Genomic DNA, 13331 nt, shown 5'->3' on the forward strand with positions numbered 1-13331 from the left:
TGGAAGCTAACCTCTAATCCAACATCCAGGAAAAGAAACGTGTTCTCAAACATTTCAAAGGACATTCTGTTATGATTATGGTTTTATGAAATTACTTGCATAGGTTTTCATAAATTCTGAACATAACATTTAAGAATCACAATTACAAATGTATTATAAAACTGTCAGAAGGAAAGAGTCACTGAACTTTCTCCTCTAAATCCACAGAGACCAGATTAATTCAACATAAGTATATCACAGAGCAGTAAAAGGTATCAATGACTACTGTATAGCTCTACCAGCTCACTCAACTACTTTAACTTATAAAGTGAGCAAATCCAAATGAAGACAGTTACTCTGACTGGCGTCCAAGATCAAAAGATCAGAAAAACAAAAATAATTGTTTTTAGACCTTAAAAATGGCACACCAATAGCAAAAAGATAAAAGCCACCAAGAGCAAAAATAGGTACCAGCCAAAGCTATCATTTCAAAAAACAAAACAGAAAACACTAACAATTTGGTCTAGGTTCAATTCATCTTTGAAGCAGTTTGGAACATCTACTGAGTTGGGAATTTCTAACTTTTGTTAGAAACTACACTCTCATTTATTAGCTATGTGACATTGGGCAGAGCCTTTATTTCTGAGATTATTCTCTCTTCTTAAAACCAAGGATGATAATAATACATCACAGATTGTCAGGAAGATAAAATAAGAATGGTGCTGGTGGTATCTGAAGGTTGGCATTCCATACCTATTTTTAAGAGCCTGGGGGAAGGCAAGAAATATTCTGTGCCACTTGTTTTCTGATAAACAAAACCCTACTTCGGCAAATAAAGAGTATCCTACATTACAAATCAATAGCAAAATGCTAACACACACACTCACTCACTCCAGATGGATATAAATATGGTTGCAGTGGTACAGTGGTAGCCTCCAGGGAATTAAATAGGGTTTGAGGTCAGAGTTGCGCAGATGAAGGAAACCTTCTCTTTCAACATATACATGTGACTTAAATTTAAGATTTTACATTCTTGAAAATTTTTAATTTTAACATAATAAAATCAGAAATCTGTGTCCAAAACGTGAATTCTACTAATGTTAAGAAAACATATGTAGTTAAAACTGTATCTACAAAATATATTAGTAACATTTCTCAACTTTCTTTTTTTTTTCTTAAGAGAGAGAGAAAGCGTGCAGGGCAGGGGGGTAAGGTGGTAGCGGTGGTAAAGGGAGAGGGGGAGAGAGGGGCAGACAGAGAGAGAGGGAAGGAGAGGGAGAATCTTAAGCAGGCTCCATGCCCAGCTGGGAGCTAGAGACAGGGCTCAACTTCCCAAGCCAGAGATCATGAACTAAACCAAAAGCAAGAGTCAGATGCTTGATAAACTAATTAAGCCACCCAGGTGCTCCCTATTTCTCAACATTCTTAAGCCATAATATAAATAAATTTCAACAGTCATGCACAAAACACTTCTGTGAATGACCAAGGTCACAGCCCACATAAATAAAATCAGAGTTATATACAATTCTGGATTTGCAAGGTCTAAGCCTCTCCTTTATTCACCTACTCAAAAAAAAAAAAAAAAAAAGGTTTTACAAGTGAATAGGGTATCATATGAATCCCTTTAAATTTACTTTATACTATCTTAAGAACAAAAATATTGTTAAATGAAACCACTGGCCAACTTGCTAACTTGAATTTTAGTATTAGTTATGAACCACTTACAACATACTTTAATAACACACTATGGATTACAACACCATAACTGACAAAAAACAACCTAGCAAAATGCGGTCTTCCAGTTTCTACCTACACAACTGTCATTTTCCTACAATCTGATCACCCACTGCCTGTATTACAACAAAGTGGGTTTCTATGGTTTCTAAGGTTTCTATGGGCTTTGGCCAAGTTGGCTACAGTTACTTTGGTCTTTTTTGCCTTCTCCTTGAACGTTCTCTCTTTCCAACTTAGCCAATTAGGATACAGTGTTTTGTTTTTCCCCCAAATTCTCTGTACCCAAAAGTCAGCCAACCTGGGTCAAGTCCTGACTGTTACTAGCAGACTGTGACTACTGGTAGGTCACTGCACCTGAGTCACTGTTTTCCTTTTGTTATACAGAGTTAATAATATCCAGCTTCAGTGGTTGCATGAATGAAAACAATGTGTCAAAGTATTTGGTAAACTACAGTATTATGCACATGTATATAGCAGAATAATCCTACCAAACTATTAATCTCAACAGGAAAAAAATCTAAACTCAGAAAATACACATGAAAACTATCAGATTAGGGGCGCCTGGGTGGCTCAGTCATTAAGCGTCTGCCTTCAGCTCAGGTCATGATCCTGGGGTCCTGGGATCGAGCCCTGAATCAGGCTCCCTGCTCCGCGGGAAGCCTGCTTCTCCCTCTCCCACTCCCCCTGCTTGTGTTCCCTCTCTCGCTGTGTCTCTCTCTGTCAAATAAAAAAATAAAATCTTAAAAAAAAAAATTAGTCTTGTAAAGAAAACTTATAAAGTTTAGTATGCTTTTACATTTGGTTTATTGTATACTTTTTTTTTAAAGATTTTTATTTATTTATTTGAGAGAGAGAGAGAGATAGCTAGAAAGAGCACACAAGTTGGGAGGAGAGGGAGAGCGGGGAGGAGATGCAGGCCCTCCAATGAGCAGGGAGCCTGATGTGGGACTTGATCCCAGGACCCTGGGATCATGGACCTGAGCCAAAGGCAGACACTTAACCGACTGAGCCACCCAAGTGCCCCTATTGTATACTTTCTAATGCAAATATATAGCAAAAATTCAGGGGGGAAAAAAATCCAGAAATTATTCATAGTTGTTAACTAAAAAAAACAATGTATTACATAAAGCACAACTAGTTTTTCTACAAACAAAATAAATACGAGGTCTTTGAATAGCAGTTTAAAAAAAAAACAGAACTGGGGTGCCTAGGTGGCACAGTCGGTTAAGCAGCCAACTCTTGGCCTCAGCTCAGATTGTGATCTCAGGGTTGTGAGATCAAGCCCCATGTTGGGCTCCACACTCAGCGAGAAGTCTGCTTAAGATTCTCTCCCCCTCTCTTTCCCTAAAAGAAATCTTTTTTTAAAAAAAAAGGAACTAAAAATAAAATGGAAAAAAATCTCCATATTTGAGGGGCGCCTGGGTGGCTCAGTTGGTTAAGCGACTTGCCTTTGGCTCAGGTCATGATCCTGGAGTCCCGGGATCGAGTCCAGCATCGGGCTCCCTGCTCAGCGGGGCGTCTGCTTCTCCCTCTGACCCTCCTCCCTCTCGTGCTCTCTATCTCTCATTCTCTCTCTCTCAAATAAATAAATAAAATCTTTAAAAAAAAAAAATCTCCATATTTGATTAAATCTCAAACATAGGATACAGTATTACAATAAAGGGAACTCCACAGTATTCAACTTTAAAAAAAAAAATCCATTTTCTCCTTGCTAAGTCACCATCATCAACATGGTAATCATGATGGTAATCACCATCAATATGATAATCTATCAACATGGTAATCCATCTACCACTATATTGGAAATTAGATATCTAAGAATATACTCAGTTTGCAATAGTAACTATTGAATTTCAATGGCTGGTCACCAACCACACAATGTTTATATGGCCTAACAAAATCAGTAGGCGGGGCGCCTGGGTGGCTCAGTCGTTGAGCATCTGCCTTCGGCTCAGGTCATGATCCCAGGGTCCTGGGATTGAGCCCCGCATCGGGCTCCCTGCTCCACAGGAAGCCTGCTTCTCCCTCTCCCACTCCCCCTGCTTGTGTTCCCTCTCTTGCTGTATCTCTGTCAAATAAATAAATAAAATCTTTAAAAAAAAAAAATCAGTAGGCAATTTCATTTCAATGCTGTTGTCTTTCGTTTTTTGTTTTTTAAGGGAACTTACCACCTATAACCAAACATTCCAATAAGGAGCATTTATTTTTTTTTTTTTCAAAAGGAGCATTTTAAATGGCACACTCCAATGGGAAAAGATTTTAATGCTAGGAAAATTATATCCCAAAAGGAATCTTGCCATGATGCTAAAAAACCAAGAGGTTAGTTATCACTAGCTGCATATTCTCATAGTGAGCCAAAACACGGCAATACTGCTTTTTAGCTATAAAACAGTCCATTTTGTGCTAGGAGAAAGTTTTCTTGCATGTTGTTTTATAATTCTTAATCTAATGATTATTTAATCTTTCCATAACATCCACTGAATCCACTATGTTGAAATCATTAGACTATAAAACAAAAGGGAAAGAAAGACTGATAAGGCCAAGTCTCTTGTCTTAAGAGGAAATTAATATACAGAAATAATTTTAACCTAATATGTAAATTACTATACCAAATAAGAAATCTTAAAAAAAAAAAATGCTCTAGAAAACAGAGGAAAGACATTACTTCTCACCAGAGGGATGTGGAAACTACTCTGGGAGAAGTAACATGTGAACTATGCCTTCCAGGAGAGGCGGTCATTAGAAACGTGAGAGAGGGCAAGTGGGCCGCCTGGGCAAAGAGACACAAAAAGGATGGAACACGAAAGAACAAGCCACATTTGAGAACAGCACGGCGTTCTAGCTTGGCTGACGCATAGCTCTGAGAAAGGGAAATGGAGGAGAGGAGATCAGAAAGAAAATTCATGAGAAAGGAAGGTAGTCATTCATATATTCTACACTCTTTTAACATGAAATCCCTGATGGAAATAATCTTCATTTAAGAAAAATGTGAACTTCTTCGTAATATTTTCTTCCCTGAATTGAAGTCATTTGTGTACTTGAATTATCTGACCTGTGAGCCTCTCACGAGCAGGACACACATCTGATTCATTTTTATATCCTTCTCAAATACCTTAAACATAGTTACCAAACAACCATTTTTTTAATGACTAAATGAATGCATGAATGAACAGAATGGCCATGTCATTTAACTTCTCTGAGACTCAGATACTCATCTATACCAGGAATTGGCAAATTTCTACTACAAAGGGCCATGCAGTAAATATTTTAGGCTTTGCAGGTTACTTGATCTGTTACAGCTACACAGTTCTGCTGTTATAGAGCAAAAGGATCCACTGACAACACATAAGTGCATGAGCTTGACTTTGTGCCAATAAAATTTAACTTACAAAAACAGGCGGCAGGCTGCATTTGGGCCATGGGCCATGGTTTAGAGATGCCTCATCTATACAACTTAAATTTAGTACATTATATTATTCAGGCACACTCATATGTGTTACATTCAAATCACTTTCTGACATAATGACAGAACCCAGCCAAAATGTCAAACAAGATGATAACGAAAAAGAACGTAAGTGGGAAAGTGTGGTTATACTACACACAACCTGGCAGATCTGGGCGTTTGGCGGCTTCCACCTAATCTGCCCTCTCCACACACTTAATACCATCAGCTATATCACCTTACATCACAATTTCTGCAGGCCTCAGTTTCATCTTCAGGCCCGAGTTTTTAATCTCTCACTTGGTTAAAATAGATCATTCTAAACTAGAACTCTTGGTTCTTAAAAACTGTCCAAGTTAAATTTATGGATTTTAAGTGGAAATGTCATCTAGAAAATTACAGTCATAAATAATTTTGAGTCCATGAAAGAACAAAACACAAGCATTTCACAGAAACGAAGTATAACATATTAGAATAATAAAGTAGGATACCACCTGGGATAACTGATGTAATCAGCTTCTCGAAACATTCAAAATCCTATTTTAGCACCTGAAAATCCTGAATGTAGTTATAAATACACACATGAGAAATCAATTCAGTTCACCCAATCAGGGTGGTAATATCTGAAAGAGACTCAGATCGTGCATAAACCTTTTCCCAAAATAGAGAAGGCAGTAAGATTTGATCTTAAATGCCACAATATGCAATGAAAAGAGAAATAATGTTCTTGTATAATAATAAATCACTGGACTCCTTGACACAGGTAGCTACAAACCTAAAGAGCTGAATTTTTTAAAAATCCATAAAATATATAACAAACTTGGTGTCATTCATTAGGTATAAAGATGATTTTATAACTTTTCCACTTTTATTCTTCAAACCAAGACCCGGGTTACAGAATAAAAACTCTTCACTTTTCACAAATAATTTTCAAAGAACTGACAGGTCAATTAAAATTCTATAATTCAGGGGCGCCTGGGTGGCTCAGTGGGTTAAGCACCAGCCTTCAGCTCAGGTCATGATCCCAGGCTCCTGGGATCAGCATCTTGTCAGGCTCCCTGCTCAGCGGGGAGTCTGCTTCTCCCTCTCCCTCTGCCCCCCCCCCACCCCTCTGCTCGTGTTCTCTCTTTCTCTCAAATAATAAAATTTTTTAAAATATCTGTCATTCATCACTACCCACAGTTACAAAAGTAACACCATTATACTGCTTTCTGAAATACAAGTTAACAGATTCTGGTTCATTACAAACTTACCAGGCATTTGGCAAATTCTTTGTTTTCTGAAAGGAATCCATAACCTGGATGTACCTTAGAAATGAAAACAAAAAGCACTTTCAATTTTATCATATCACAAAACCTTTATAAGCAACATAGAGAGTGCACTCATGTGTTCATATTTTAAGGGCATGGAGTCAGGTTACTTCGCCTACATACTGACAGTTCCAACACACATTCCTGAGTACAGACCCAAATTCCAAGAAACTGCCTGATATGCACTTACAGCACACTACCTTTGTCCTAACCATAATCAGGACCACGGACCTACAAATCTGCCAGTCACCTATATCTATGTATTTGAACACAACCTGAACTCTCCCTACTTTTTCTGAGGCTAATTTTGGCCTTAAGCCAAATTTTTTAATGGTTGGTGGGCCAAAGAATAAGGTTAAAAGAAACCATTTGTGAGACAGATGAAAAACTCCTAATTCCCCTTTCTTTACAGTCCCGGGAAATGCTGCTTTCAAAAAATCTGGCTAAGCCAACTAACATATTTTATTCCTGACCACATGAATACCCTCAGCCACCCAATGAGCAGTGTTGGTCAAAACTAAAGTCGAAATCTGGTTTTACTTTTTCTTTATACACTGAATTTTTTTCTTCTAACATGTACTCTTCTTTCCCTCCGTGGCCCACTTAACCATTCATAACCACTTTATGCTATCCCCTCACAAACCATGTTGCTATGATTTAAGTTCTATTCTATCATCCTGGCCTATCACACTGTTCGAACAAATTTAGCCTATTATCAATCAAGACTGAACATATTTCCAGGAAAACAATTCTACTGTAAGGAAAGCCAAATTTCGCAAGGAGCCAATATCATAATCTAGAAGTAGCTACACATCTGAGATTTTTAAATGTTTTATGAACCTGGTATAGAATTTAAACAACTGCATCACAGGTAAAGAGTTTCACTCCACAATTGCGTTTTATAGAAACATTTAACAAAACATTGTATTCTGACAAGCTATCGTTAAAGGGTTAAGAGTTTTACCTTCATTAACTCTGATAATAAACTGTAAACATCTATAATATGGGTTCATGAATTCAGTTATTTATTTAAATATGTATCTTACTAAAACATTTCTTTCACAAGACATGTGAACACTAATTGAAGCACTCCAGGCTAATTGCTGGTGTTGGCTGTTTCCATCCAATTTCAGAGATAACGCTGCATAGTTTGCAACATTATATATAATTAGTTCTCTGATCTAACACACACACACACACACACCCCACCCCCACCCCCACCCCCACCACCACACAATTCCTGATGTCAGAAACCAGATTCTTCCCTGGATTCCACCCCATTCAGACAAAATTGGAGACAGGAAGAATTACTGATTTCTCCCTGTAAGTTAAGTGTCTTCTACTGACATTATCAATTGCATAGTTTTTATTTCTGGAAGTGTAACCAGGTATACGTAATTTTTAAATGATTAAAACAATTTAAAACAAGAATCTTTTGAATCCTATTCATAACACAGATTTTTTTTTAATGTTCTTATCGCACTGAAAGGGTTAATACTCAAAACTAATTAGGATTTTTCTTTTTTTTTTTTTCCCCTAACAAATTTGGAAATGAACTGAAACTGCTCCCTGGTGTGAAAGCTGAATCCAACAGCCACCTGCAGGATCAGCGACCAACTCTGCCAGATGCTACAAAGCCTTTGATTTCCAGTAGCGAATTCGGCCACATTTAACTCATGTGACATGAACTAACTGCAACAGCATTTTCAATCATTCTTTATTTTTTTTTTTTTTTTCTGAGTACAAACTCTAGCTTTCTGCTCACTATATATGAAACAGCTGCGGTAGATAGATTCATTCAGACTCACAGCTTGGGCCCTGGTTTTCTTAATGGCTTCCATGATGGCATCCATGTTGAGGTAGCTTTTACTGGTGGGAGCTGGGCCAACACAGACAGCCTCGTCCGCCATTTTCACATGAACCTGAAGAGACAAATCTCTGCATTAACAGATGCTCCCAGCAAAAAGAAATCCCGTCATTTGTGAATATACACAAAATTGCAAATGTGATTGTTTCCCTTGTTTAAGTAGTCAGGTCTTTTTGAAAGTGCACTAAAAAAAGAACAGTGTAACTGTTCTTTATCAGCTCAGGAACTATATTAACCATGACTTTCATTTATTACAAGCCTAATCATTGTCTAGCCAGAGAACTTCCATAATATTCCCTACCAATTTGATTAAATAAAACCCCTGCAAACGTTGGCCCCCTATTCAGTTCATCTACATATAAATCTTATATCAAAAACTACCCTGTTACATGTAGCCAGAGTAGTCCAATATTTTCCTAACAAGCACTCATGCCCAGTTCTAAGCAAGCTCCCCAGGAAGTGGGGATAATTATAGAGAAACTGAATGAAGGGATGCAGTGAGTGTCCCTGCACAGCATCAGGTCAGCACCAGGTACAAATTAAAGTCCAGAACTAAAGACTTCAATATCAACGAGCCAGAAAATCTTGACAATCATTTAAATACTCTCATATTTGATCCTCATCCATTTTTACCTTTACTCTTAGAAGAGCTGATATATGCATTAATTCTAAGTCTACTTAAAACTTAGAAATATATGCTCCATTTTTAAGTCTACTCACTGTACAACCTTCTTACACCTATTTTTGCTTGAGGTGAGGCATTCACTACTGAAAAGAGTAACTTATTTCTGAAAGAAACTATTCTTTTAAAATGCTAACAGGATTCATGTATCTTTGAAATGGCTTTCCCTAACAGTTTTCCAGTTTAAGGAACTTCTAATCCATTTAACTTTATTTTACAAGGCAGACATAAAAACTAGAGCACCTATACTACCTGGACTTTTATGACCCCACCCCCCAAAAAAGTCTAAGATGGAAAATACTTTTGAGTATTGGTAAGTTCTATTCTTCAGCCATGAATTTTTAAGAAGCATGTTGTTTTAAATGACATCTATAAAAAATAAAACCAATTAAGTCATCTTTTAGAAAGTTATCGATTCAATATTTTCCAATAAGTAAAAAAATTATCATGCCCAAGAGATTTACACATCAATATTTTAATGAAAAATACCCAAATATATACACTCTGTAATATCTTTAATAATGTCCCCTGCAAAGAAAAGCAGCGAGGCTCACAAAGGGATCCTAAATATTCCCATGTTCAAAGCAAGGCTCTCCTTGTGGTTATTTTTGCCTTGCTCCCCCACCCCCCCCACCAATCTCAAGTTGTTCTTCTCCCCTCAGGCCAGAACCTCCTCCTCTATTGCGCCTGCCCAGTTCAGGCCCTCTTACTAGCAACTTTGTTGTAATTGTGGCTGTAGTTTTTTGTTTTTTTTTTTTCTGTAAGAAAGGAACTGAACACTGAGCAATCCTTTAAAAAGAATGCATTAGCCAGGTGGGGATAAAGTAAGTTAAATCCACATTTATTCTGTGTATTTTATTCACCAACAAGTACTACCTACTATTAAAGATGCACAAGTTTCACTTCTACCACTGGGTCTTTCCCAGGTACTTCAGCTTCAGATGAATCTCCTTTAATCTGAACTCTGATAGTACTTAGCACAAATTTTGGCATTTAATTGCATCCTGCCTAGCAACGTTATTCTGACTGCTTTATAGATTGTTACAACTCAGACACTCTCCTCCACCAGATTAGAAGGTCCTGAAAGGCAGAAGTTAGGTCTTAAATTCCTTTTTAAATCACTCCCAGCACGTTATGTGCTAAAAGCTCATTAACTCATAGATACACATGGATGGCAGTTTATTTAATAACTTTCATTGTTAAGCCATTGTCTTTTTTTTTTTAATTTATTTATTTTACAGAGCGAGAGCACAAGCAGAGAAAGCAGCAGAGGGAGAGGGAGAAGGAGGCTCCCCGCTCAGCAGGGAGCCCGATGTGGGACTCGATCCCAGGACCCTGGGATCATGACCTGAGCCAAAGGCAGATGCTTAAAGGACTGAGCCACCCAGGCACCCCTAAGCCATTGTCTTTGAGGTGAAAGTCTATCGCAAATTAAAAATTCTCCAATCTTAGCAATACATATGGGAACTGAAGGTTGTATGGGAAGAAATTAAAAGACACACACACATATGTGTGTATATTTATGTCCAAAATTTTTATAATAAACATGCATCAAAAAGTAAAAGAGGAGAATCTAAATTAAAAAAAAGACTATCAAAATACTAAAGATTTTATTTATTTGACAGAGAGAGAGCGAGAAAAGGAACACAAGCAGGGTGAGTGGGAGAGGGAAAAGCAGGCTTCCTGTTGAGCAGGAAGCCCGATGCGGGGCTCGATCCCAGGACCCCAGGATCATGACCTGAGCAGAAGGCAGACGCTTAACAACTGAGCGACCCAGGCGTCCCCTTGACTAGTCTTTTTTTCTAAATACACTTTGTAACCATACGGCATATATAATTTTGCATCCTTTTGTTTTATAACTAACATCTTAATAGACATGTTTCCTGTTATCACGAACTGTAAACATACTGAGAATCTAGCTCAGGGCCTAACATATTTTAGCAGATGATCAATATTGTTCAAATAAACATTCAAATAAATTAATGTCAAAAGCAGGTCAAAACTGCTTACGGGCTTTACAAAGAAAAGGCAAAACATGCTGTTTCTAAATGGTTGATTGGTTTCTTTTATTTCTCAGAAACAAACCTTTCTTTAGGGTAGAAGCTACACTAGCATCTTAACAAACCCAAAGTGAAGCACAGGGTCAGTATTAGCAAAAATCCTGGGCAAAGCCGTTTGAAAAAAAAAAAAAAAAAACCTAGAATCCTCTGCTGCCTTAGTTCCCAAAGAGATACTTACTTATGAGTCAATCAGGAAAGAAAAATTTTCTAAACTTTTGAAGCGCAAATTTCAATTTTGTTGTTATTATTGTACTAAATGCCTGAGGTTATTTCACTGGGTTACTAATATGAAACCAACTGCATTCAAGCCATATAGGTGTTCCTTCTGAAGAGCGACTTTTCACTGCCTACACTGACTAGATGGATTTATGTTTCAAGAATTTCAACATCTTGAAAAATATAAATTTCTTTTTTTAATACTTCAGTAATATGTAACAATCATGGAAAAGTTTAAACTGAACTAATCAATTAACTAGGATCCTGCTGGCTACAAGTTTCAGAAAGAAAAAAAGATTTTAAGTATGAAGTAGTCTTCAGAAGCTTTTCCAATAGGTTTTTGAAGATTAATTTCCTCAAGCTTTAAATTTTAGTTTTAGATTTTAAATTTTGTTAAATAGAAAAAATTACTTGAACCAGCCTTTTATTTTCCAAATAATCTAACAAAGTGTTTTTCAACTTACAGAACTGAAAAAAATCATGTTCCTCGTTGACTTTCTTTAAATGACTTTAAACACTTGGATACAGATAGGTTAAAAATTGTGCGTGAATTTTAAAAAACTGAGTTAATGAAAATTTCATATTAGACCATAGATGCGTCAGATATGCTTGAAAAAGATACTGTTTGGTCAAAAACATTGCACCTTAGTGTTAAAAAAAAGTACACTAGACCAGATCTGAGTGAAAGCTTTTAAATACCTTCTACACTAATAGAGACTGTGGAAGACAGGGAAGAGAAGCAGCTTTGAAGATGTTTCCTCACGCTGCGAGGGCTTTCTTCTGAAACCTATCACCCAAGAAGACTGTACCTAGGTGGGCACTCTCTACCGTGTTCGTGAATACTTGAGTCTTCCCTGGGCTATCACCCAATGTGAACACAAGGTGAGACACTGCCAGGATGAGAGAATGTAGATGTTCTCTTTGCCCTAGAATAGCAATGCCTCATACAATCTGTCCAGGTTTCAGGATCCACCAGATTGAACCCAATTCTTTAACAAGCAAAAGTCACCCTTAAGACTGAAAAGGTAAAGAAAAGAAGGCCAACTGCATCAATTTAAAGATTTTATTTTTTTGAACTAAACTCTACACCCAACATGGGGCTTGAACTCACAACCCCAACAACAAGAGTCACACACTCCAACCAACTGAGCCAGCCAGGCACCCCCAGAAAAACCATTTTTAAACCAGATTTCTAAGGGGGCGGGGGAGAACCTTTTTCCCTATTCTATACAATGTATCTAAAGAGACTTATACAAATGTCAACAGACTAGCATTCTGGCATATCCTTCTAGAAAGACAATTCATTCCTACAAAATAATGATTTTTCAGGGGCATCTTGGTTGGTCAGTTAAGCATCTGCTTTAGGCTCAGGTCATGATCCTTGGGTCCTGGGCAGGGAGCCTGCTTCTCCCTCTCCCGCTCCCCTTGCTTGTGCACTCACTCGCTCTCTATCAAATAAATAAAATCTTTTTTAAAAAAAATGGTTTTTCAAAATCAGTAAATACTATATTTGCTTTGAATCCATTTTGTAAAACTGTATGTGTAGCACCATGACACATTTATTTGTGATTTTTGGATGGCAGAGTTAGTGACTTTACTATTTTTCTTCTGTTAAAACTTACATAATTTTCAAAATGGTAAAATTAAAAGTTACAGGGAAAAGAGAATGGGTTTTGTCTAGTTGCAAAACTCTCAATCTATTTTCTAAAATCCTGTTTTCCCAGTATAAGAGTTCCTCAAAAAGTTGAAAATAGAGCTACCCTACAATCCAGCAATTGCACTGCTAGGTATTTCCAAAGAATAGAAACATAGTGATTCGAAGGGGCACACGCATCCCAATTTTTATAGCAGCAATGTCCATAAAAGCCAAACTATGGAAAGAGCCCAGATGTCCATTGACATATGAATGGATAAAGAAGATGTGGTGTGTGTGTGCGCGCGCGTACGCACGCACACACAGGAATATTACTCAGCCATCAAGAATGAAATCTTGCCATTTGCAGGGACGTGGATAGAACTAGAGGGTGTTACACTAAGCAAA

General features: G+C 37.4%; 1 protein-coding gene across 4 annotated transcripts in view; it reads right to left on the bottom strand.

The window, feature by feature from the left end:
• The window catches only part of PCCA (propionyl-CoA carboxylase subunit alpha), a 394205-nt gene that overhangs the window by 318758 nt on the left and 62116 nt on the right, over positions 1 to 13331 (bottom strand). For all 4 annotated transcript variants that reach the window (XM_027588123.2, XM_035726502.1, XM_035726503.1 and 1 more), the window contains 2 exons: positions 8274 to 8387; positions 6409 to 6462 (listed from right to left, as the gene is read on the bottom strand). In XM_027588123.2, the coding sequence (XP_027443924.1) occupies positions 6409 to 6462; positions 8274 to 8387 (168 nt within the window). The remainder of the gene's footprint in view (positions 1 to 6408; positions 6463 to 8273; positions 8388 to 13331) is intronic.

The sequence above is a fragment of the Zalophus californianus genome, chromosome 3 (assembly GCF_009762305.2).
Source record: "Zalophus californianus isolate mZalCal1 chromosome 3, mZalCal1.pri.v2, whole genome shotgun sequence".
Lineage (NCBI taxonomy): Eukaryota > Metazoa > Chordata > Mammalia > Carnivora > Otariidae > Zalophus > Zalophus californianus.